Raw genomic sequence first — 25,273 nt, 5'->3', positions numbered from 1 at the left:
CAACCTGCCTGCGGAGGTTGTGAACTCCCCAACTCTGGACACTTTCAAGAGGAGATTGGACTGCCACTTGGCTGGGGTGCTTTAAGATGCCTGCTCAGGCAGGGGGTTGGACTTGATGACCTGCATGGTCCCTTCCAACTCTAACAATAAATAAATAAATAAAAGTATGTTCATCTGCAGCAGCCGTAAAGCAGGAGGAGGAGTGGCAGTGGCATTGGGGCTGACAGCAGCAGCAGCGGCCCTCTAGTGGCAGGAGGAGGAAAAGGAGGAGGCAGGAGCAGTTGCCTCTCCAGCACCTCCGACGCGGAGATTCCCAGTCCTAAGCCGAGGTGCACTAGGTGGCTCAAGGTTCTCTCCGGCTCCTCCTCACCCCTCCTTCCCACACCTGCGTACACACTGCTGTGATTGGCCAGGCAGCCAACTTGTTATCTCCTTCTTCCCTGTGCAGGGCAGTGTAAGAGAGCCTGAGCAGGCAGGATGAGTGGAAGGCGGAGTGGAAGGGGTCCACTCTGGCTTTCCCTTCACTCCGATCCTCTGGTGACTGGGTAGGAGTGGCTTGCCAGCCATGTGACCAGGTGGGAGTGGCTTGAACGATCATCATCATTCAAGTGGACTGTTAGGTATCCTCGATTTACAACCTCACCAGTGTCACTCGCTGGGGTGACAATTTACTTTGCGTGAGGCTGGAGGGGAGACGGGCAGGAAAGAAGCTCATTCGAGGCCAGGAAGGAGGAAAGAGGAAAAAAGCAAGGAGCACAGACTCAGCAGCAGCATGACGGGGAAAAAAGGAGAGCCGAGCCGAGACCGGTAATCCAGGAAGTGACTTCCGCAGCTGGAACTGTGCACACAGATTGATTTCCGCCGGTGGAACTTCATTCCACCCTGTCCTGCCTGCTGCCCACCTCTGGGTTTGGGGGAGTAGAGTGCTTCCCCCCACAGCCCGTGTTTGTTCCCAGGAGGCTTCAGGGAAGCCTACTAGGCCCAAAATGGCACATAGAGGAGCATGCGGGGCTGCGTACACATGCATGGGGAGTGGGGGAGCACACAGGAGGTCACACGCACATTGCATTATGGTTTGAATGGTGGAAAAGCAAGTAGGATGCTTGGCTGCATAGCTAGAGGTATAACAAGCAGGAAGAGGGAGATTGTATAGAGCGCTGGTGAGACCACATTTGGAATACTGTGTTCAGTTTTGGAGACAAAATTGAACGGGTCCAAAGACGGGCTACAAGAATGGTGGAAGGTCTTAAGCATAAAACGTATCAGGAAAGACTTAATGAACTCAATCTGTTTAGTCTGGAGGACAGAAGAAAAAGGGGGGACATGATCGAAACATTTAAATATTTTAAAGGGTTAAATAAGGTTCAGGAGGGAAGTGTTTTTAATAAGAAAGTGAACACAAGAACAAGGGGGCACAATCTGAGATTAGTTGGGGGAAAGATCAGAAGCAACATGAGAAAATATTATTTTACTGAAAGAGTAGTAGATCCTTGGAACAAACTTCCAGCAGATGTGGTTGGTAAATCCACAGGAACTGAATTTAAACATCCCTGGGAAGCAAAACGTGCAAGAAGACATGTGGCTGAGTGAAATTTCTGTGATTTGTTTTCCTTCTGCACATGCACGGAAGCATAAAATCGCTCCAAATCACCAAAATCTTGTGTGCCTGCAAGTCTTCTTGCAAGATTTTGATTCCTGTACATGTGAAGAAGCTAAATCTCATTCCGATGCAAGTGCCCACCTATTTTGTCACCTGGATCTGTGCCTTTTCACTACTGGAATGCTATTCTCCCCCATCCAGGTAGCAACCCAATACTGATCATGGGGATGCTGCAATAGTTGTAAATGTGAAAAAAATGTCACTTTTTTCATTGCTGTTGTAATGTTACAAATGAACTGCTGTAAGTCGAGGATTACCTGTATATGAAATAAAATAAAAAATAAAAACAGTAGCTCAAATTAGAGAGAGAAATTTATGATTGAAAGGAAAGGTTTATGCCAACTAGAAATGGACTTGAAAGTTCCATAAAAGAAGGACAGGGAAGAATAGCTTACAGTCAGGGGCGGGCTTCCATTCCTAGCTCTACTGGAATGAGGTGGGTGTACATGCCTCCCCCCTGCAGGCCCCCTGCCCTGCCTGCATGTGCCCCCCGCGCGAGGATGAGATTTCTGGTTTTTTTCACTTCTGCAGAAATAGCTTAAGAAAGGGTAAGTGGCTACCATTCATTCCCCCACCCGTGCACCTGTCATGGCAGCTCCCTGCCGCCTTTTGCCCTGCCTGCCCCTGGCACCTCTCGCGGCTGCCTGCAACTGTTGGCCGCCGTTTACCCTGCCCACCCCCACGCCTCTCACAGCAGCGGCTCCACACTACCACCCACTCCCGTCCTCCGTGCCACCTTGCCTGCAGGGGCATCGCAGGCATGGTGCGGCCGGAGATGGGCAGCAGCCGGAACAGCGCACAGGAGTCTTCTCGGCAGTAAAGATTGCCGGGTTCTTTGCTTCTGCTCATGCGCAGAAGCAAAAACCCCTCAGTAATTATTTACCAGAATCATTCCGTCTGCTTGTGCACAAGCATAGAACCGGAACAGGCCTAGGTGCTCCGCTTTCCACAGCGGAACCACTGTTCTGGACATTCCGGGCTGTAACTCACATCTGCTTACAATGGTGGAACCTACATACTTGTAAAGAATATTAAAAAAAAGGCAACAAATGAAAATTATTCCTAATAAACTTTTATTAAATATAACCAAACATGTCTGAAATATGTGAGGATCAAAATTGTCACATTTTCTTTCAGGAAATGTATCTTGTACATATTTTATTTTATTCCCTTCTCTTTTCTTTCGTTATGTAGACAAATTTGCAAAATTTTAGTGAAGCCATATATTCTTCTTCCAAGTGCTTTAGAGACAAAAGCTTTGCCAATCTAGAGGAAATAGCCATACTTAAAACAATAAAAGTTACATTGAAAGTACTGTATATCATTCAGAAGGAAATATTTCTAACAGTAGTTGTCTGATATAAAAAAGAATGTACCGTATATGAAGTCAGACATATAATTTCATGTTATGAGATTTTAAAACAATGTAGATGAAATCAGACATATAATTTCATGTTATAAAATGAAAAAGAATTATATGAAGTCAGACATTTTCTGTACAGATATTTTCACTTTGGAAATTATCAAGGCAGCAATATTTCCATTTTATATTGTTTGGTGTTAGCTGCTTTGTTCAATAAATGTGGTTTATTTTTTTAATTGAACGCACATATTATTTATGGTTTTCAATAATAAATGTATAGTGATAGTAACACTTCACAAAAATGATTATGCAATGATAATGACACTTCACAATATGTTTTCTTCTGTTGTATGCTGCCTTTCTGAGTTGCCCTGCTCATCCTTGAAGACTCTTTGCAGAGCTACCTTCAAAGATGCTTTGGGCTGATTCTTTCCTCTCTTCTTCATCCCCACTAAGAAATAAAGGAGTGGGTTGATGCTGCTGTTGAGAGTGGCACATCCTATTCCAATTGTCAAAAAGTCAGGATGACGGAAACCAAAATAATAAACGACATATAAGACATACATTGGGAGAGAAAAAAGGAGGAAGAAGAGGAGGGCCAGCAAGATGGTGGTGAGAAGTTTCCTTTGATTGTGTTGTGATTTAGACCTCATATGAATCCAGAGGGTCACAGTAGACACAACCATGAGAGGCGTACAAAGTAAACCATTCACAATAAGCTGGTAAAGGAAAGGTGACTTTCCAAAGCTCTTGGTTTGATGCAGAATGTAGTGCAGTGCAGAGAGCAGGAAGGAGAAGATCCAGATGAAGCTACAAACAAAGGTGGACAGATTTGAGGGACGATGGCAGCGATGCCAGAGTGGAAAAAGGACAGCCACACACCTGTCCAGGCTGATGGCCATCAACAGAAACTGGCTGGCAGAATAGGTGAAGACAAAGAACTCAAAAGATAAGAAGAAAAGGGTTTGGACAATGGATGTTCTTTTACCCAGAGTTAACACCGCCACAAATATAACTGCAACAATGAGGGATGTGAGGACCCCAGAATCAGCGATGGAGAGGTTCAGGATGAGAGTGGTGAAAGGATTCCTCTTAATGGAAAAAGCCAGGTGATAAATTGTCCTTCCATTACCCACCAGGCCTAAAATGCAAATAAGGGCAATGAACCCATTGATAAGATTTCGTGTTAATTTTTCAAACGGTTGATCATCTGTAGAAAATATTTCAGAAGTATTCAGAGTGGTGTTCATAATTTCGGGAGAGGTGATTCTTAAAAAAAAAGAAAAAAGAATCAAGTTCTCATATATATACAAACACACATGTATGTGCGCGCACACACACACACACAAACACAATTTTCACTTGCACATATTAACACATATGTATTTTTTTTCACTATCTGATGGAAATTACTGTTTTGCTCTAGGCTTCCAATAAAACAGCACAAACAGTGTCTCACAAACTTTATTTATTTGTTTGTTTGTTTGTTTATTTATTTATTCTTTGTCCAATATACAATACATATGGAAGAGAATAGACATTAAGTAATATATATAAAGATAGTAAGTAAAAAAGAAAAGAAGTAGATGAGAGGGAGAGAATATATGATATATGAGAAAAGGAAAGACAATTGGACAGGGGACGTTAGGCACATCAGTGCACTGATATACACCCCTTTCATTAGCAGCCATCATAAATCCAAGCCAAGTAAAACAAGTCTGATTAAACTTTTCCAGGGAAAGGCAGATAACACACACGAACCTTGCTCTTCTTTGGCAAACTGCCATGGACCAATTTGCAGGAAAAACTTGGCAAGTTCAAAGAGGAACGAAATTGTGTCTTGAGTTGCAACCACGAGAACTAGAGATAAACTTAGTTGCTTCTTTCAACAGACTCTGTCATGTTCTTGACTTACATAGGAGAAGCCAATTACCCTAAGCCTTACTCTTACTCCTCCTCTGGAATTGTTCTTGCCTTCTGGCAGCTCTACCTATGTGTCTATTGAGAACAGGCTCCTTCTGTTCTTCTTTCTTCATGTCAACCTTTGGAGGTTCTGGAGGTGGGACTAATCTCCCACTTGGCCCTGGTTAAATCTCTGCCTCTGGCACCCAGCCTTCTCCAGACTCCAGGCCTAGCCCAAGTTCCTCCCCAGCCTCCTCACTGTCCAACTCTGCTGCCAGCTGCACAGGACCACAATAATTAACAGCCCTAAAATCAATGCTTTTTATAAGGCTGGAGAATTACTGTATTCAGTACAGACCCAAGTGTTTCAACCCAAAATCTTCAAGATGCATTTCAGTAAAATCCCCACCAATCCCCATTATTAGCCATTCTGGCTGAGGACAGACTAGGATTATTGGGTATCTGAACAAGTAAAGGACAACCCCAAAAACAGGAAAGGGAAACTAATGCATTGGATTTGGCATTGGATTTGGTATTGTGTACTGTACTGTTTTTTATTATTGTTGTGAGCCGCCCCGAGTTTGCGGAGAGGGGCGGCATATAAATCCAATAAACCTAAACCTAAACCTAATGCAGAGAGAGGACACATTATTTAATATTTGGATTGACATTCTTTGGAGGGGGTTACAAGTATGAATACAGGTATACAATGGCAAATATAAATTGAAAGGATTGTGCTAGCACTATAATTTGGTCTTCAATGTATAACTGATAAAGGTCTTATTTATTTATTTTGTTATTTTGTTTTGTTTTGTTTGTTATTTTATATTTTATTTTATTTTATTTTATTTTATTTTATTTTATTTTATTTTATTTTATTTTATTTTATTTTATTTTATTTTATTTTATTTTATTTTATTTTATTTTATTTTATTTTATTTTATTTTATTTTATTTTATTTTATTTTATTTTATTTTATTTTATTTTATTTTATTTTATTTTATTTTATTTTATTTTATTTTATTTTATTTTATTTTATTTTATTTTATTTTATTTTATTTTATTTTATTTTATTTTATTTTATTTTATTTTATTTTATTTTATTTTATTTTATTTTATTTTATTTTATTTTATTTTATTTTATTTTATTTTATTTTATTTTATTTTATTTTATTTTATTTTATTTTATTTTATTTTATTTTATTTTATTTTATTTTATTTTATTTTATTTTATTTTATTTTATTTTATTTTATTTTATTTTATTTTATTTTATTTTATTTTATTTTATTTTATTTTATTTTATTTTATTTTATTTTATTTTATTTTACTCTACTAAATGCTTTTTTGTTGTTACTTTATAATCCATTTTTCTCCTCTTTTCTTTTTCTGGGATTCTAATGGACTGAAATGAATTTGATTTCTTCTACTTTCTGCTTGGATTCTGCTACGTTCTTTCTACTTTCCAACTCTATATAATACCAAACCTCTCATTTCTATTTGATGCTCCATAATATACATAACTAAGTGTAGATCAATAACCTTTGCATTTTTGGAGTTCTTATTTATATAACTGAGTCCTACTCCATCATTTCCACTGAAAGTCAGAAAGTTTGGCTTTTAAAACTCTGCCAACCCCATATATGCTGTCAAAGGCACTTTCCTAGCAATTCTCAATTGGGGATGAGCTGCTCTTAGGGGGATGTGTTTTCTGTCTCTTGCACTAGATCAAAAATATAAAGATTTATCATTGATATTAATTATTGATTGGTTATCTCTGCATTAATTAGTATAATTAATTAACTGATTGTCAGGTAGGCTGATTATTGATATTAATTAATTAATTAGATTGACTATTGATATTAGTTAATTATATTGATTTATCATTGTTTTTCATTAATTATTTTGATGGATGATACTACTTAATTAATTTGATACTATTTAATCGTCACCCACTGCTTATTTATTGACCTCTTGTCAGCCAATACTTCATCATTGACAATGTCGTTATGGTGTATGATCTTATGAACAACAGGTAAACCAGTTTGGAGGTGACGTAGTTGTAAATTGTCTAACCATAGTATTTGAAGTCTGGAGGAGTAAAGTAGTTTGTTACGAGAGGAGGAGTGAAGGACTCTTCTTTTGAAGTATTTCTGGACTCTCTCAATTGTGTCAATGTCAGTTATGCAATGTGGGTTCCATACAGGCAAGCTGTATTCGAGTATTGGTCTGACCAATGTTTTGTAAGCTCTGGTTAGTAGTTCAGTGTTTCTGGAGAAGAAGCTACATAAGATCAGTTTGTAACTCTAACGTTCATCACAAAGGATCCCCACTGCAGTAGCAACTCTGTGCAGATCAGGGAAGAAAATATCTCTTTGGAATATTATGAAACAAGTGGAAGACTGCAGTCTTGAAAAGAAAATATTTTGTACTATATTATACTTACTTGTGAAATTCATACCCAGTGCCTTCATTTACGATGTGATATTCAATCACAAACAACAATAGGTTCACAAGGATAAAATTGTCATGGGGATATCCTTTAGAGAAGAAACAATTATTGCAAGTCGTGATTATGATCAATAACACCAGGCAGCAAAAATACTATTGTGTTTTAGACACTTTTCCATATTTAAGTTCCTGTGTTTCTGTTTGTGGGTCTTTGTAATGATCAATAATCAGGCCAATAATAATTCTTCATAGGGTTCTCTGAGCTATCTGCCCTAGAAGGATTTAGCCTAATAAATAATTCAAAATATATTTTAAAAATACAAATTTTGAAACAGAAACTTTTCTTCCCATCTTTCCTTCATTTTCAAAAATGTGTCTGGGCCTCCAATCACACATTTTTCTTAAAATTCTCTTGAGGAACATAGATGTTGACTTCAATCTTTGCGTCTCTCCAAAGAACAATTCTAAGATGATGTTGCATAGAGGAAATCACAGAATGTAAGAATACTATCACAGGCAGTAATGGGCAGACAAAATTTTTACTGCCACACTGTGGGGGTAGGCTTATTTTGTGGGTGTGGCTTGATGGTCATGTGACTAGGTAGGAGTGGCTTACTGGTCATGTGACCAGATGGGAGTGGCTTGAACGACCATCACCGTTCAAGTGAACTGTTAAGTCCCCCACTTACAATATCACCGCTTGCTGGGGTGACAATTTGCTTTGTATTTCTCGTGCTCTCCTTCCTGGGTCGCCCTCCCGCCTCAGGCTGGGTAGCTAGGTGAACAGTGCTGATCAGCTGTTGAGAAAAGAGGGGGGAGGAAAAAGACCCCCTGCAACTCCTGCCAGTGCTAGTCTCCCTGCCGCTTTCCGAGGAGGAGAAGGAGAACAGGAGGGGGGATTTAAAAATATCAGAAGGCGTAGAGAGAGTTACAAGGTTATTATTGCCACATGATGCCTTTTCATCTCAGCTGCAGGTGGAGCGAGGGCTTTGCAAGGGGAAAAAGACCACAGCCCAGACCACTTTGGCATGGCTTGGCTCGGCTCTCCTTTTCCCCCTGCTGCTGCTGCTGTGTGCTCCTTGCTTTTTTCCTCTTTCCTCCTTCCTGGACTCAGGAGGTGGCCGGGTGAGGCTGGAGGGGAGCCAGGCAGGAGAGAGATAAGCTCATCCGAGGCCAGGAAGGAGGAAAGAGGAAAAAAGCAAGGAGTGCAGACACAGCAGAACCAGGATGGGGAAAAAAAGAGGGCTGAGCTGAGACCGGTAATCCAGGAAGCGACATCCGCCAGTCAGCTGGAGCTGTGCATGAAGCTTCATTTCCGCCAGTGGAACTGTGTTCCACCCCATCCTGCCTGCTGCCCACCTCTGATCACAGATGTGTTAATATTATTACGTTCTCCATAAGACTTACTTTGTGAAAAATCCTCTCAGAAGCCATTTTGTAAATGCACCCATTGAATGTTCTCAAAATGCCAACATCCCTCCAACCCCAGGAAATAGAGGACTACAGGAATTCATGTACTGGTGCTAGAGTTTAAAGTTTGGAATAAACTTATAAATATTATGAGCATTTGAGATTTTCTTCAACAGTAGTACCTTTCAGAAAAGGAGGAGGATTTAATTCATGGTGCTCCTACCTTTAGTTAAATTAAGTAGAAACTCCATTGTGCAAAATGTGCATATAACACTTCAATTCTGTGGTGAAGGAGGACAATCCAGGACACTGCAATTAAAGAGGAAATAAAATTAGTTTTTAAAAAGGAAACTTGTCAAAATGACTTAAAGGAATTGTGTTCTTGAGGAATTCAAAGTGTACCTGCTTGATGAGTTCTGTACATCCACACAAAACAGGTCTAAACATTCTTAGCTTTCAATCAAGCCACCAAAGTTTCTTTACTAAGACCAAACACAATCAGGATTCTACAAATTTTCAATTTTTTAAAATTGCTGAAATGAAATGTGCCATTTCTTAATGAATTTCACATGCTGAATTCAAATATAATAATGAAATTTGTTAGTTGTATATTTCACAGCTACAGGTAATAGGCAAATAATACACCAAAATTTAATATGTATATATAGACCCATATATTTTATTAAAATTAAGTCAATTTTATTTATTTATTTTATTTATTTTATTTATTTTATTTATTTTATTTATTTTATTTATTTTATTTATTTTATTTATTTTATTTATTTTATTTATTTTATTTATTTTATTTATTTTATTTATTTTATTTATTTTATTTATTTTATTTATTTTATTTATTTTATTTATTTTATGTATTCATTTGTCCAATACACAAATACATAGGAAAAAAATAGACATGTAGTAATATATATAAGGGTAAAAGTGAACTTAGAGGAGAGGATATATGAAAGAAAGAAAATATATATGATAAGTGAGAGAAAGGAAAGACAATTGGACAGGGGACGAAAGGCACACCAGTGCACTTATGTACGCCCCTTACTGGCCTCTTAGGAACTTGGAGAGGTCAATCGTGGAGAGTCTAAGGGAGAAATGTTGGGGGTTAGGGGTTGACACAATTGAGTCCGGTAATGACTTAGTAAAGAAACGCTTCGATAACTCGATTGTTGGGAATCATATTTTTTACAGTCAGGTTTGGAGCGGTTCGTATTAAGTTTGAATCTGTTGCGTGCTCTTGTGTTGTTGCGGTTGAAGCTGAAGTAGTCATTGACCGGTAGGACGTTGCAGCATATGATCTTGTGGGCAATACTCAAATCGTGTTTTAGGTGCCGTAGTTCTAGGCTTTCTAGGCCCAGGATTGTTAGTCTATTTTCGTAGGATATTCTGTTTCGAGTGGAGGAGTGAAGGGCTCTTCTGGTGAAATATTGGCAACAGTGAATACATGAAAGGAAAACTAAATTAGTAAACAAGTTTAAAATGTTCAAAAGTTTAAATTTCTCATTAATCTTGTCTTCCGTTTGTGTTCCTTTTACTTCTCCTGACTTTTCTTTTGTATTCAAGGAAAGGATTGTCTCTTACAATTGTCCAATATTAGTCTGCAAGCATCGATGGGCACCATTTACCTTGATATATTTTTCCCCATAACAACAATGTCTTGATGGAAGCACACCCTATGCTCATCGCTCATTGCTCCACAATTTATAAATAAATAATAACAACAGAGTTGGAAGGAGGTCTTGGAGGTCTTCTAGTCCAACCCCCTGCTTAGGCAGGAAACCCTACACTACCCTACACATTTGATGGAAAGAAATTTAGATGAGAGTGCAGAAAATGAAAGGAGAAAAGGACATGTTACAACTAGTGTTGGGCGAACCGAACTTTTATGGGGCTGGGGCTGGTGGTGGTGGCTTTGAGAGCTAATCCCAAATTCAGGAGCTCCCCGCAGAATTCAGACACATTTTTGTCCAGCTCGATTTTCACCAGCTCGGTTACAGATAATCCCCACTCGGTTAAGGACCTCGGAGTACTAATTACAAAAGACCTAAGTGCCAAAACCCACTGCAACAACATCTCCAAGAAGGCTTCAAGAGTTGTTAATCTAATCCTACATAGCTTCTGCTCTGGAAATATCACACTACTTACCAGAGCATACTAAACTTTTGCCAGACCCATCCTAGAATACAGCTCATCTGTTTGGAACCTATACCGCATCTCAGACATTAACACCCTCGAAAATGTCCAGAGATACTTCACCAGAAGAGCCCTGCATTCCTCCTCCCGTAACAGAATACCATACGAAACTAGACTTACAATCCTGAGCCTAGAAAACTTAGAACAAAGACGCATTAAACATGATCTAAGTATTGCCCACAAGATTATATGCTGCAATGACTACTTCAGCTTCAACCACAACACAAGAGCACATAACAGATTCAAGCTCAATATTAACCGCTCCAAACTTGACTGTAAAAAATACGACTTTAGTAATAGCGTTGTTGAAGCATGGAACTCATTACCGGACTCCGTAGTATCATCCCCAAAACCCCAACATTTTACCCTTAGACTGTCCACGGTTGACCTCTTCAGATTCCTAAGGGGCATGCATAAGTGCACTAGAGTGCTTTCTGTCCCCTGTCCTATTGTCTCTCCTATATCCCATATATATTCTCTTCTATCCCTATATCTTCTCTTCTATTCTCTCATTGATTATTTTATCCTATACTCTCTCTTCTATTGTTTCTCTAATTCTATTTCCTTGAAGGTATCCTCTCTTACCTTCATTGTGTATTATTGTGTATTGGACAAAATGAATGAATGAATGAATGAATGAATATGTAAATAAATGAAAGAAAGGAAGAAAGAATGAATGAATGAAAGAAAGAAAGAAAGAAAGAAAGAAAGAAAGAAAGAAAGAAAAACTGCAGTATGCTAGAAAACTCCCCCGTGCATGGCACAGAGAGCCCAAGCAAACTCTGCCCCCTCCACCACTGCTGGCCTTCTTGATTTGCAAGCTGCAGACATATGGCACAATGCAGCCTCCGTGTTTACACAAGCGTTTTTTCCAGGCTGTTTAATATTGCATGCTGGGGTTTTGGGGGAAGGGAGGGGCGTTTGTGGGGGTGATGGAAAAACAAAGATCAGTGAATCTATATGTGTTGTAATAAAACTCTGGAAGAGAGAGAGAGAGAGACAGACAATGGCAGACAGACTAACAGACAAAGAAAGAAAGAGGAAGGGAGAAAGAAAGCAAAAGAGAAAGGGAGGGAGGGAGGGGAAATGGAGGGAAGAAGGAAGGAAAGCAAGAAGGGAGGAGAAATAGAGGGAACAAGGAAGGACGGAAAGAAGGAATGAAAGAAAGAGGGGAGGAGAAATGGAGGGAACAAGGAAGGAAGGAAGGAAGGAAAAATAGAGGGAACAAGGAAGGAAGGAAGGAGAAATGGGGGGAACAAATAAGGAAGGAAGGAGGAAGAATGAAATGAATGGAGGGATGGAGGAAGAAAGGAAGGAAGGACCGCTCCAAACTTGTTAGAAAAATAAAGGGTTTATTGGATCAAACTTTGGACACTTGACAACTAGTCCATAGTTATAATGGTGGTAATGTCCCAGGGTTATGTGAACATTTTTGGGGACCTTCTGACAAGCAACTGCAGGGATTCACTTAACAACTGTAGCAAGAAAGATGGTAAATAAGGCAGAACTCACTTAATAACCGTCTTACTCAGGAGATAGAAATGTTGGCCTCCATTGGGGTCAGAAGTCGAGGACTATCTGTCTGATTGGTGCACTCTTCTAGAAGCATTTTTAGAACCATTTTGAAGCTCCACAGAAAACATCTAGGGGTGAAAGCAGGTTGTCCTCGACCTACAACGGTTCATTTACTGTTCAAAGTCGCAACAGCCCTGAAAATAGTGACTTATGCCCCTTTTTCACACTTACAACCTTCGCAGCAGCCCCACGATCACATAGTCAAAACTTGGCCGCCATTTTATAACTCCATTTTCGCTACCCCACTGCATTCCCACCCATCCAGGCAGCTGCCCACACCTGCCCTTAGTCCTTCTTTTCATCAGACTAGATATACCCAATTCCAGAAACTGTTCTTCATGTCTTTTAGCCTCCAATCCCCAAATCATCCTTGTTGCTCTTCTCTGCACTCTTCCGTGAGTCTCCACATCTTTTTTACATCATTCTTGGTTTAGACAACTTGAAATTCTTGGTTTAGACAACTTACAACTCCGTCGTCTCCGTTCCGACTTAATTATCGTTCATAAAATCATATACCAAAATGTCCTGCCTGTTAATGACTACTTCACCTTCAACCGCAACAACACACAAGCACAAAATCGATTTAAACTAAATGTCAACCGCTCCAAACTTGACTGCAAAAAATACGACTTCAGCAACAGAGTGATCGACGCCTGGAATGCACTACCTGATTCTGTGGTTTCTACTCCTAACCCCAAAACCTTTAACCTTAGACTATCTACAATTGACCTCTCCCCCTTTCTAAGAGGTCTGTAAGGGGCATGCATAAGCGCACCACTGTGCCTACTGTCCCTGTCCTATTGTCTTCTTTTGTTACTTTTTATCATTACTTATCTAATGTTTAATTTGTACCAATTATCACCCTATAATTGTTTGACAAAATAAATAAATTACAAAATTACAAATCATGGCAACCAAAACTGAAAGCAATATTCCAAGTGTGGCCTTACCAAAGCATTATAAAGTGGTATTGACACTTCATCTGATCTTGATTCTATCCCTCTATCCCTCTGTTTATGCAGAACTCTGTTGGCTTTTATTATAAAGCAAAATCAAAGATTTGCTTTTTTGAAAGGAATCCTCTTTATTTACTGTATATTCATAATTATTACATAATGATTACATAAGGAATTGCAAATACAAAGCATACCATATTGTGATGTTTTTGCAGTATTGTCTTAACCTTAGGTTGTCTTAACCTTAGGTTCAAGACACATTATTTGGTCTCATAAGAGCCATTTGAGTAATATATTCAAAATTGAACGGGTCCAAAGGCGGGCTACAAGAATGGTGGAAGGTCTTAAGCATAAAACGTATCAGGAAAGACTTAATGAACTCAATCTGTATAGTCTGGAGGACAGAAGGAAAATGGGGGACATGATCAAAACATTTAAATATGCTAAAGGGTTAAATAAGGTTCAGGAGGTAAGTGTTTTTAATAGGAAAGTGAACACAAGAACAAGGGGACACAATCGGAAGTTAGTTGGGGGAAAGATCAAAAGCAACATGAGAAAATATTATTTTACTGAAAGAGTAGTAGATCCTTGGAACAAACTTCCAGCAGACGTGGTTGGTAAATCCACAGTAACTGAATTTAAACATGCCTGGGATAAACATATATCCATTGTAAGATAAAATACAGGAAATAGTATAAGGGCAGACTAGATGGACCATGAGGTCTTTTTCTGCCGTCAGTCTTCTATGTTTCTATATTCATATAATAGGGAGTCATGTTTTTCACTGATGATGTGTAACTTTGAACCTTCAGATAGTCCTCAATTTACAGCCAGTTTCTTAGTGATTGTTCAAAGTTATGAAAGACATTTAAAAATGTACTTATGACTCCTAGTCAAAATTCTGTTGACCACAGCATTTGTTTAACAATTGTCACAAAACAGGTAGTAAAATTGGGCAACTTTATGTATGACCTACTTAATGAACAGCATGTCTGTATTTCCAAGCTCAATTATGGTTGTAAGTGGAGGACTACCTATTTCAAATGAACAGTACCTAATACAATTCAGCAGGGATTTGATGGGAAAATACTTTGAAAAGAGTCAACTGGAAAAGGAAAGATTGCATTGTTATTTTTTACTGTTTTGGTTTGCTGTTCTTCTTGAGAGATCTCTGTAGTAGACATGACGTTCTTGAATCATTTATAACTTTTGCCTCTAGAACTGTTCACAATTCTGCCAAGAAGTTGAACTGATTACTTATAGTAAATAAACAAATATCGCCAAAAAAGTTTCAAGAGTTGTTAACTTAATCCTACGCAGCTTCTGCTCCGGCAATCTTACACTACTAACCAGAGCATGCAAAACTTTCACCAGACCAATCCTTGAATACAGCTCATTGGTCTGGAACCCACACCACATTTCAGACATAAACACTCTAGAAAATGTCTAGAGATACTTTACCAGAAGAGCCTTTTACTCCTCCACTCACAACAGACTATGAAACTAGATTTACAATCCTAGGTTTATAAAGCTTAGAACTATGTCGCCTTAAACACAATCTAAGCATAGCCCATAAAAATCGTCTGCTACAACATCCTTCCTGTCAATGACTACTTTAGATTCAACCATAACAACACACGAGCACATAACAGATACAAATGTAATGTAAACCACTCCAAATACAATTTTAGCAACCGAGTAATTGATGCATGGAACTCACTACCTGACTCCAAACTTGACTGTAAAAAATATAGTAATCGAGTTGTTGAAGCATGGAACTCATACCTGACTCTGTAGTATCATCTTCTAACCCCCAAAACTTTACCCTTAGACTATCCACTGTTGACCTCTCCCAATTCCTAAGAGGTCAGTGAGGGGCAAGCATAAGTGCACCAGTGTGCCTTCCTTCCCCTGTCCTAATGGTTTTATTTATTTTTTTATTAGTACCATGCATATGAATATTACTATATCTAATATTTCTTCTTGTTTTTTCTTTTTCTTTTCTTCTTACTAGTATTATGTACAGTATATGAATACTATTATATCTTTACATGCTTCCAATAAATACTTGACAAAACAAATAAATAAAAAAAAAAAAAAAAAAAGTTGCCCATATTGGCTTGCAGTTCAAAGACCAGATCATCAATTCTTAGATGCTTCTGGGATTTTCTTGGGTTTTCCTGCCCAAATATTGAGCAATTCCTCTTTATCTTTCTCTCATGAAGAAAAAGTTCTCAGATAAAAGACACTCAACCAAAGCCAAAAACACACCAGCCAACAAGTCAGAGATGGGAAGATTGTTGTCACATTATCCTGAGAAAAAAGTTGAGTTCTAATATTGGCCAGAGGATCCTGTGGGATTAGATGACCTCATACTAAGTCTTATGTTAAACTCAAAAAATGAGTATATTGCAAATAACTATTACCAGAAAAGAAACTCTACCTTCATTGAAGACATACCTGATGATGAATCTCCTGATGAGAATGGCTGGTCCCTTTCAGAATTTAAGCATGAGGTTCTTTTTTCAATGAGTTCTCTTAGCCTGCATTTGATATAAGAGCAGTTGGGAAGGAGGATGGAGCTGGGCCAAGCTTCTCAGCAAAAATAAAAGAGAATTTGCACATTTTCCTCTGAATTTTGCAGCATTATATTGTATAACACACAGTATGCAAGGAAGTACTTGAAACCACAACTGTATCTTGACAACCAAAGGCTATCTGATAAAGAAGCAATCTAATCTTGATGTCAAATTCCTGGAATCAAGGCCCATTAAAGAAGTAATGCCTTATAAGACATAATTGTTAAATGTGACAGCAACTTCCTCCTTACCCAAACAAATCCATGTGTCATCAATGCAAGTGTCCACCATCTTGCCCATTTTGTCCTGTTTCCAAATGTTGCAGTGTACATTTTTTAAAAGCAAATACAACTTTTATTCCAAATTGGTTCCCACAAAGTCAAAAAGTTTCTGTATTTCCTTCCAAACATTTCTCATTCAATCTGAAGAAGAAGAAAAAGTATTCTAGCATTTTGGTCCAAAGGGAAGAGAATTTTGATGAACTTGTCATGAGTGGAACATGCAGGCCTTCACTCACTTGGTCAATTGGAGAAAAGGCCTGAATAGAATCATCTTCTGTAGAATCACCTTTAAGAAGTCTTCTGACTGTTTTCTCAGAGTCCAATTCAATCCCAAAGCAAACAAGGAGAAGTTCTTCTCCTTAAGCTTTCTCAGCTTAGGAATAATGGGCAGCTCAGGACACTGCCCTGTGACCAAAAAGAAACATAATGGAAGAGAATCTCTCCATCATCTTCATCACTGAGGTGGAAAAGCATCACCATGAGAAAACATGAATGAATGGATGGATGGATGGATGAATAAATGAATGGATGGATGGATGGATGGATGAATGAATGAACGAACGGACGGACGAATGAATGAATGAATGAATGAATGAATGAATGAAATACAAACTTGGGAAGGACCTGGGAGGTCTTGTAGTCCAAACCCATGCTCAAGCAGGATATCCTTTACCATTTGAGACAAATTGTTGTCCAATCTCTTCTTAGAAATCTCCATAACTGGCTCACTGAGATAATCAAAGAAGAATTAGAATCTACCCCAGAAGGTATGTTGTTAGGAATTTGGAGGAGACATTACTCCAAACAAACCTTATTTCTTATAACTCATATAAACCCAGCAACAAGATTAGCAATAGCACAATTATGGAAGAACGAACAGACCCCAATGGAAAATTTAATAGATAAAATATATAACTGTGTGGAAATGGACGAAATCACTAATTCAATTAAGGGAAATAAAATCAACAAATCAAAAAGAACATGGCAAAAATGGCATGAATGGATTCAAAAGAGAATATAGAAATAATCTAATAACAGGCAACAGTACAATTGAAATGAACGACAGATACCTTGTAAATATTTTTATTTATCATTCAGGAATTGTAATAAATATTAGACAACAAATGTATAAGAAATAATGCACACTAGTGAATGTAGTAGGTTAAAAAATAATGTAACTCGCTAACAAAGAAGGTTTGTGATCTGTAAAAATAGAACAAAATGTGATCTGAAATTTCTTCAATGTGAAAATATAATAAAGAAACTTAAAAAAAAAGAAATCTCCAGTGTTGAACCCTCAATTTCTGATGGCAAGACGTTCCACTGATTCATTGCTCTAACTGTCAGGAGGTTTCTCCTTAATTCTAGTTTGGTTCTCTCCTTGGTTAGTTTCCGTCCATTGCTTCTTGTTCTGCCTTCAGAGGAATGAATGAATGAACCCGTGAACAAATAAATAACTAAATATTCTTAGCTTGAGTCAGAAAAGCAAAGGGGAAAAAAGAGGGTGAATTTCAAAGTCTGCCTTCTTTTTCAGAAATAAAACACGAAAAAGCTATTCTGATATTTGATTCCAAAGTGCAATTCAAAAACCAGTAGCTCGGTTAATAGAAGGGAACTGGCTAATTAAGTTTTGTAACACGGCGAAAATTTTGAAACATATTTCAAGGGTTCAGAGAGACCATTTGGGGTTTACCTGACACTTTACAAACAAAGAAGCTTTACTTTCAGCACAACAAGTGATTCATTCTCTGCCTTTTCTGCAGCTCATTACACTAAACCAGCTATGTTTTGTATATAAACCATGTTTATCATATTCAATGAATCAAGGCAATGGAGGTCAACACTGCTTTAGCAGTGTTTGTAAACTCTTTTGAGATTGTTTTAGATACAGCAACATCTGTGGTTAATGCTGTTTCCATATATGGGGTTTGTTGCCTGGCATACGATAAAGGACATCAAGGGTGGAGATAAATCAGTCGTTGTTATCAATACCACTAAAAAGGAAAGACCAGAAAACCATGGGGGGAAATCCAACATGGTTGCACAAAGGACACTCTGACCAACTAAAAGAAGAAAAAAATAAGTGCCAACAAAAATGGAAAAAGGAACACACAATTAAGGCAAAACATCAACAAACAGCCCAATCTGCAAAGGTGGAATTAGAAAAGCTAAGGCTTTCAAATGAAGTAAGACTTTCAACAAATGTCAAAAACAATTGAAAAAAGTTTCTTTCAATACATAAAAATGTAAGAAAAAGGTCAAAGATGTAATCAGTCCACTAATAGCAGAAGATGGTAAAGAATTAACAGAGAGTGGAGAGAAAGCAGAACTGCTTAATTCATATTTTGCATCTGTCTTCATGCCAAAGGAGGGTGGGAAGTCAAGGGCTGATGTTTCTCTAAGGTTTTACTTTACCATTATAGGTTTATACTTTTATTTTTATCTATCTATCTATCTATCTATCTATCTATCTATCTATCTATCTATCTATCTATCTATCATCTATCTATCTATCTATCTATCTATCTATCTATCTATCTATCTATCTATCTCTATCCATCCACCCACCTCAGGAACAATAGGCAACTCTGGTTTTGCTACTGTATTGCCAAAATTGTACTGGCATTTTGCATATTTAAAGTATGTATTCTGTACATATGGAAGTGCACTTTAGTTTGACATCTTTAATAAAGAGTTGTGTGGGTGTTTTTTTTTCTTTTTTCCAATCCTGGCTTTTTAGCTCCTGCCTTTTTCCAAACTGTGTGTAATTCTCCCTTCTCTAGTTTACACCTCCTCCGACTCCACATTACATGACAGAGCAAGGCATCATGAGATAATATCTCCTATCAGATTTTGTTGACAATGTACAGTAGTTTGAAAAGATATCATTTCCCTGGAGAAATTTAGAAAAAAAGCGCCAGTTTTACAAGCAAGATGAAAGGATATGGAAACACCAAGAGAAGAAATTGATTGGAGAGAGTTGCCAATCTGGCTTTTAAGTAGATGTTTAAGGAGATGAATATGACTGACAATATAATATAATATGGTTATTTTGATCCTTGTCAAAATAGTTGGTAATATTATAGTTTAAATACTCTGCTGTAGCATTCATGTTTGCAGGTTGAAAATCATCAAGAGCCTTTTTAATGATCAAATGTCTCTTCTTTTAGAATCAAAGTTCCTATTAGGAGAAAAGAAAAAAAAATTGATTCAATAATTCTTAATAACTGTACTATTTATTTTATTTATTTGTTTGTTTGTTTGTTTGTTTGTTCGTTCATTTATTTATTTATTTAGACTCGGGGCGGCTAACAACAATAGTGAAACAACATATAACAAATCTAATATTTAAAATAATTTAAAAAACCCTAATTTAAAAAACCAAACATACACACAAACATACCATGCATAAATTGTATAGGCCTAGGGGGAAGGGCATATCTCAGTTCCCCCATGCCTGACGACAAAGGTGGGTTTTAAGGAGCTTGCAAAAGGCGAGGAGGGTGGGGGCAATTCTGATCTCTGGGGGCAGTTGGTTCCAGAGGGTCGGGGCCGCTACAGAGAAGGCTCTTCCCCTGGGTCCCGCCAAATGACATTGTTCAGTCGACGGGACCCGGAGAAGGCCAACTCTGTGGGACCTAACTGGTCGCTGGGATTCGTGCGGCAGAAGGCATATTCACTTTGACCGACTGAGTCAAGATTAAGAATGACCTGACAAATCTCATGGAAACTCATTTTTGGCAGGTGGGACATGTTGGGCCATGAGTTGTGCATCCTACCTGACACTTCTAGCTCCGTCATATTCCTGAGTTGTGTCCAGAGAAGCCCATTGTACAAGAAAATTTCTCACAAGTTTAATCAAACTTCTTGAACTCTCAAGTTTTCTTTTACAAAGGGCTTCTCTGTACACAGCACCGAGAAACTTGACAGAGCTACAAGTTTCATGCAGGATGTTCGTCTTATAGTGGGTTGAAATTTGGGGGTGGCAGGTCGTCCAGGGTGGGGTAAGACGTAAGATGCATGTCCTATCTGACACTTGTAGCTCCCTTGCATTTCTTGGTGTTGTGTCCAGAGAAGCCCAATGTAAAAGAAAACTTCTTGCGAGTTCAATCAAATTCTTTGTACTCACGAGAAGTTTTCTTTTACAAAATGTAGAAAATGTGATGGAGAAAATGTGATGGAGCTACAAGAGTCAAGTAGGATGCACGGCTTACAGAGGGGTGCAATTTGAAGGTGGCATGTAAGGCAGGGTGGAGTGGGCCATGAGATGTGCATCCTATCTGGGACTTGCAACTCCATTGTGTGTGTGTGTGTGAGAGAGAGAGAGAGAGAGAGAGAGAGAGAGAGAGAACACAAGTGAGAAGTGGGTGCGTGCACAGCCTGCGAAACTAGCTCAACTCCCCTTGGCTGCCTCTGGTAGTGTTTTCAAATGCACCCTTTCTACGAGAAGGCAGTGACAGACGGATTGATGCTCGCTTCCTCTTCCCCAAAGGCAGAATCACATTTTAAATGGCCATAGGCAGAACCCAGAGTGTGTGTGCACCCACCTCTTGTTTGCTCTCTCTGTTCTCCCAGCCAAAAAGAGTGGCTCTCAGCCGGGAGAGAGAGAGAGAGAGAGCAAGTGAGAGGTGGGTGCACACAAACCCCGCGGGACTGGCTCGGCTCCTCTGGGCTCAACTTCCAGCAGCATTTTGACATGCATTCCTTCTTGCAAGGAAGAGGAGGTAAGCCTCAATCCCTGCCATGCTGCCTCCTCGCAGGCAACAGCGCATTTCAAAACACTGCCAGAGGCAGAGCCCAGAGGAACTGAGCCAGTCCTTTTGGGGGTGTGCACAGCCACCTTTTTACTGCCACACTGTGGGTGTGGCTTATTTCGTGGGTGTGGCTTGCCAGCTATGTGTCCAGATGGGAGTGGCTTGACTATCATGTGACCGGGGGTGGCTTAAAGATCATGTGACTGAGTGGGAGTGGCTTACCGACCAAGCTAAGTTTTCAAATAGGTGCTTGGACTCTTTTTTCATTTGATTAATTCACATTATTTGAATAGCCACAAAAAGGACAAAGGATAGACAGCATTATTGGTTGAGGAGTGCAATAACATTTTCAGGTTTTGAACTGAACTCAAAAGGTTCAATATGATAACTAATTAGGCAAGTAGCTTAATTTTCTTTAATTGCTATAAAAGTTCAGTTCTAGATGATGATTAAAATGATTAAAGCATTTATGGGTAAAAGCCACCCCGAGTCTTCGGAGAGGGGCGGCATACAAATCTAATAAACTATAAACATGTTTAAATTCGGTTACTGTGAACACAAGAACAAGGGGACACAATCTGAAGTTAGTTGGGGGAAAGATCAAAGGCAACATGAGAAAGTATTATTTTACTGAAAGAGTAGTAGATCCTTGGAACAAACTTCCAGCAGACATGGTTGGTAAATCCACAGTAACCGAATTTAAACATGCCTGGGATAAACATATATCCATTGTAAGATAAAATACAGGAAATAGTAAAAGGGCAGACTAGATGGACCATGGGGTCTTTTTCTGCCGTCAGTCTTCTATGTTTCTATGTTTCTAAACTATAAACTATAAAACTGTACTATTTAATTATGTCCTACTTTAAAAGTAATTAAGTGTCATACAAAGGTACTAGAAAAGGAAGGACAATAAAAATGATTAAATATTTAATATAGTGCATAAACTTACTACGCATTACTGCTTCTAACATACCTTGAACAGATGTACTTCCAATACCCAATAATCTGGGTTCAGGAACTTCATCTTCTTTGAAGACTCTTTGAAAAGTGGCCTTCATGCTCTCCCTGGATTGAGCTTGTTTCTTTCTCCCAACCAGAAAATAGATTACTGGGTTAATACTGCTGTTCAGGCAGGCAAAGAGCTTAAAATATAAAAAAGATAGGAAACTGACCGAGGTATCATTGGTGACCCAAAAAAACCTAGTGAACAAAAAAATATATAGTGGAAAGGTAAGAATAAGGAAACAGAGAAGATTAATTAAGATCATCACTAAAAGATTTCCCCGTTTCACTTGTTCAGATTTAAGACATATTTTCATGAATAGGATCAGAGTAGAGATTGCACTCACTGGAATGCAAAGCATAGCAGTCACAATCAGATCAAGATCCCAGGGGACATAAGGAAAAAGTAAATTCCCGTGAATGCTGCAAATTCCAACCAGTAGGAAAGAGAAGATCCAGAGAAGAGCACACATCACAGGTGACAAATGCTTTGGCCGGGAACAGTGATACCACATTGGGAAGAGAACAGCAACACATCGGTCAGTGCTGATAACTGTCAGAAGAAACATGCCGTCGATATAAATGACATCGAAGAAATAAAATATCACCCAAATTTGAAATAGTTCAACTTCTGCAAAATAACCAATTGAATGTATAGCTTCAGTTATGAGAAACCCAAAGTCAGAAATAGCTAAATTCAGAATCAACACGGTGAAAGGGTTTCTCTTGATCCGAAAGCCGAGTAGCCAGATGACTATTCCATTCAATGGGAGTCCTACGCAGCAGGAGATTAATGTGATTGAGGAGATGACAGTTTCGTGTTCATGGAAATCATAGGTATTATTAAAGTCAGACTGATTTCTTGTAGCATTCATGTTTGCCAGGCTGAGATTCTTCAAGGGACTTTCGTAATGCTCCAAAATCTCTTCTTTTGGAACGGAAGTTCCTGTTGAAGATAAGGAAGAAAAGTGGATTCAATAATTCCTCAATGATAGGGTCATAGGCAATAATGGGTTGGTGCCCCCACGGGGGTAGTAAGTTTAGGCAACTATTTATTGAAAACTTAATCGCTTTTTTAAATTGTCCTTCCTTCTCTAGTAGCTTAGCATGATCCTTAGTTACTTTTTGTTGTGGTTAGCTCTGGCCCAGCTCCTGCCCCAAGGACTGTGGATGTGGGGGAGACATCCACATGCCGCAGGCCTGTTTTGCCCCCGGTGGAATCTGCTGATGAAGGCTCCTCTGACCAAGAAGACATGAGTGACAGGGAGGAGGAGAGTGTGGCAGACAGCTCAGAAGGAGATCAATTATCTAGCTCCTCCTTGGATTCAGAACAAGAGTTAATGATACAGCCACGCATGCGGAGAGCGATGCATAGGCAGCAACAACTGAGAGATTATTATCAAAGAAAATGAGGCCACCTGTGGTTGGGTGGGGCTGGGGTAATTAGTGAGGCTGCTATAAAGAGCAGCCTGTGGGTTTGGCCATTGTGGAGGATTATCTGATCGTTGTGTTTCGTGACTGCTTTACTGACTGACCTTTTGTGTGCTGATTTTTCCCCGCTTTGAAACTAAACCAGGGCAAAGTGTGTTTCACTTTGTGAAAGAAGAAGGACTGTGAATTGCCTCACAGCTGCAAGCTAAGTATCACAGAACTGATAAGGGACTTGTACAAATTACCAGTTTGTTTGGAGATGAGTGCTGTTTGCTATACCAAAAGAGGGCTTAGTTTAAGTGAATTTTCATTATAAAGAACATTGTTTTGAATTTTCAAACGTGTGCCTGAAATTTGTACCTGTGAATTTTTGGGAGGATTCTACCAGAGAGCCCGACAAAACACTTTTAAAATAGGAAATAAATAGTATGTTTTAGCCGTAAAGGTTTTAATCATTTTAATCATTATCTAGAACTGAACTTTTATAGCAATTAAAGAAAATGGAGCTACTTGCCTAATCTGTTATCATACTGAACCTTGTGGGTTCGGTACAAAACCTTAATGTTATTGCACTCCTCAACCAATAATGCTGTCTATCATTTGTCCCTTTTTTGGCTATTCAAATAATGTGACTTAATCAACCGAAAAAGAGTTCAAGCACCTTTTTGAAAACTTATCTTGGTCATTAAGCCACTCCCATCCAGTCACGTGACCTTTAAGCCACCCCTAGTCACATGATTTTCAAGCCACACCCACCTGACCACACGGCCGGCAAGCCACTCCTACCAGGTCACATGACCATCAAGACACACCTACGCAATAAGCCACTCCCACCATGTGATAGTAAATATTTTGCAACACTTCACTGGTCATAGGGTTAGATGGCACCTCAAAGGTCTTCTAGTCCAATGCCTAGCTCAAAGCAGGAGTCATGTACTATTCCAGTCAAACCTTTGTCCAGTCTATTTTTGAAAACCTTCAGTGATGGAGAATGCACAACCCCAGAAGGCAAGCTATTCCATAAATTGCCTGTCTCATTGTCAGAAAGTGTATCCTTATGTTTAAGTTGTAAAAGAGGGCTGTTAAAATATTTACAAACACTTCACATCCTGGACACAAACTGCTGGAACTCCTCCCCTCAAAACAACACAATAGAACACTGCACACCAGAAGAACTAGACACAAGAACAGTTTCTTCCCAAACGCCATCCCTCTGCTAAACAAATAATTCGCTCACCACTGACAACTAATTACTAAGTCTGCACTACTATTAATTTTGTCATCATTCCTATCACCCATCTCCTCCCACTAACTTTGTTGCTTGTATCCTTACAATTTATATTGACTTGTTCCTAATATTTGTACTTGGCCTATCATGTTGTTCCTTGATTCTTGACAAACCTATCTTCTCTTTTATGTACACTGAGAGCATATTCCCCAAATATGCCCATGTTACACCAACACTCAGCAGTCTTCATTGGTTGCTGATCAGTTTCCGGTTACAATTCAAAGTGTTGGTTATGACCTATAAAGCCCTTCATGGCACCAGACCAGATTATCTCCGGGACCGTCTTCTGCTGCACGAATCCCAGCGACCAGTTAGGTCCCACAGAGTGGGTCTTCTCCGGGTCCCATCAACTAAACAATGCTGCTTGGTGGGACCCAGGGGAAGAGCCTTCTCTGTGGCGGCCCCGACCCTCTGG

At 38.9% G+C, this 25,273-nt stretch overlaps 1 protein-coding gene across 1 annotated transcript; it reads right to left on the bottom strand.

Moving 5' to 3' along the window:
- Positions 1 to 3,349: 3,349 nt before the first annotated feature.
- LOC139165482 (proto-oncogene Mas-like) lies at positions 3,350 to 14,704 on the bottom strand. Its single transcript, XM_070748657.1, has 3 exons — positions 14,611 to 14,704; positions 7,370 to 7,463; positions 3,350 to 4,292 (listed from the first exon to the last, which is right to left on the bottom strand). Exons 1-3 carry the CDS (start codon positions 14,702 to 14,704, stop codon positions 3,350 to 3,352), a joined length of 1,131 nt encoding a protein of 376 aa, XP_070604758.1.
- Between the last annotated feature and the right edge of the window lie 10,569 nt (positions 14,705 to 25,273).

Source organism: Erythrolamprus reginae, chromosome 3, assembly GCF_031021105.1.
Source record: "Erythrolamprus reginae isolate rEryReg1 chromosome 3, rEryReg1.hap1, whole genome shotgun sequence".
In the NCBI taxonomy this organism is placed as follows: domain Eukaryota; kingdom Metazoa; phylum Chordata; class Lepidosauria; order Squamata; family Dipsadidae; genus Erythrolamprus; species Erythrolamprus reginae.
Note: the sequence above shows the minus strand (reverse complement) of the source record. Positions and strands in the feature narration are given on the sequence as shown.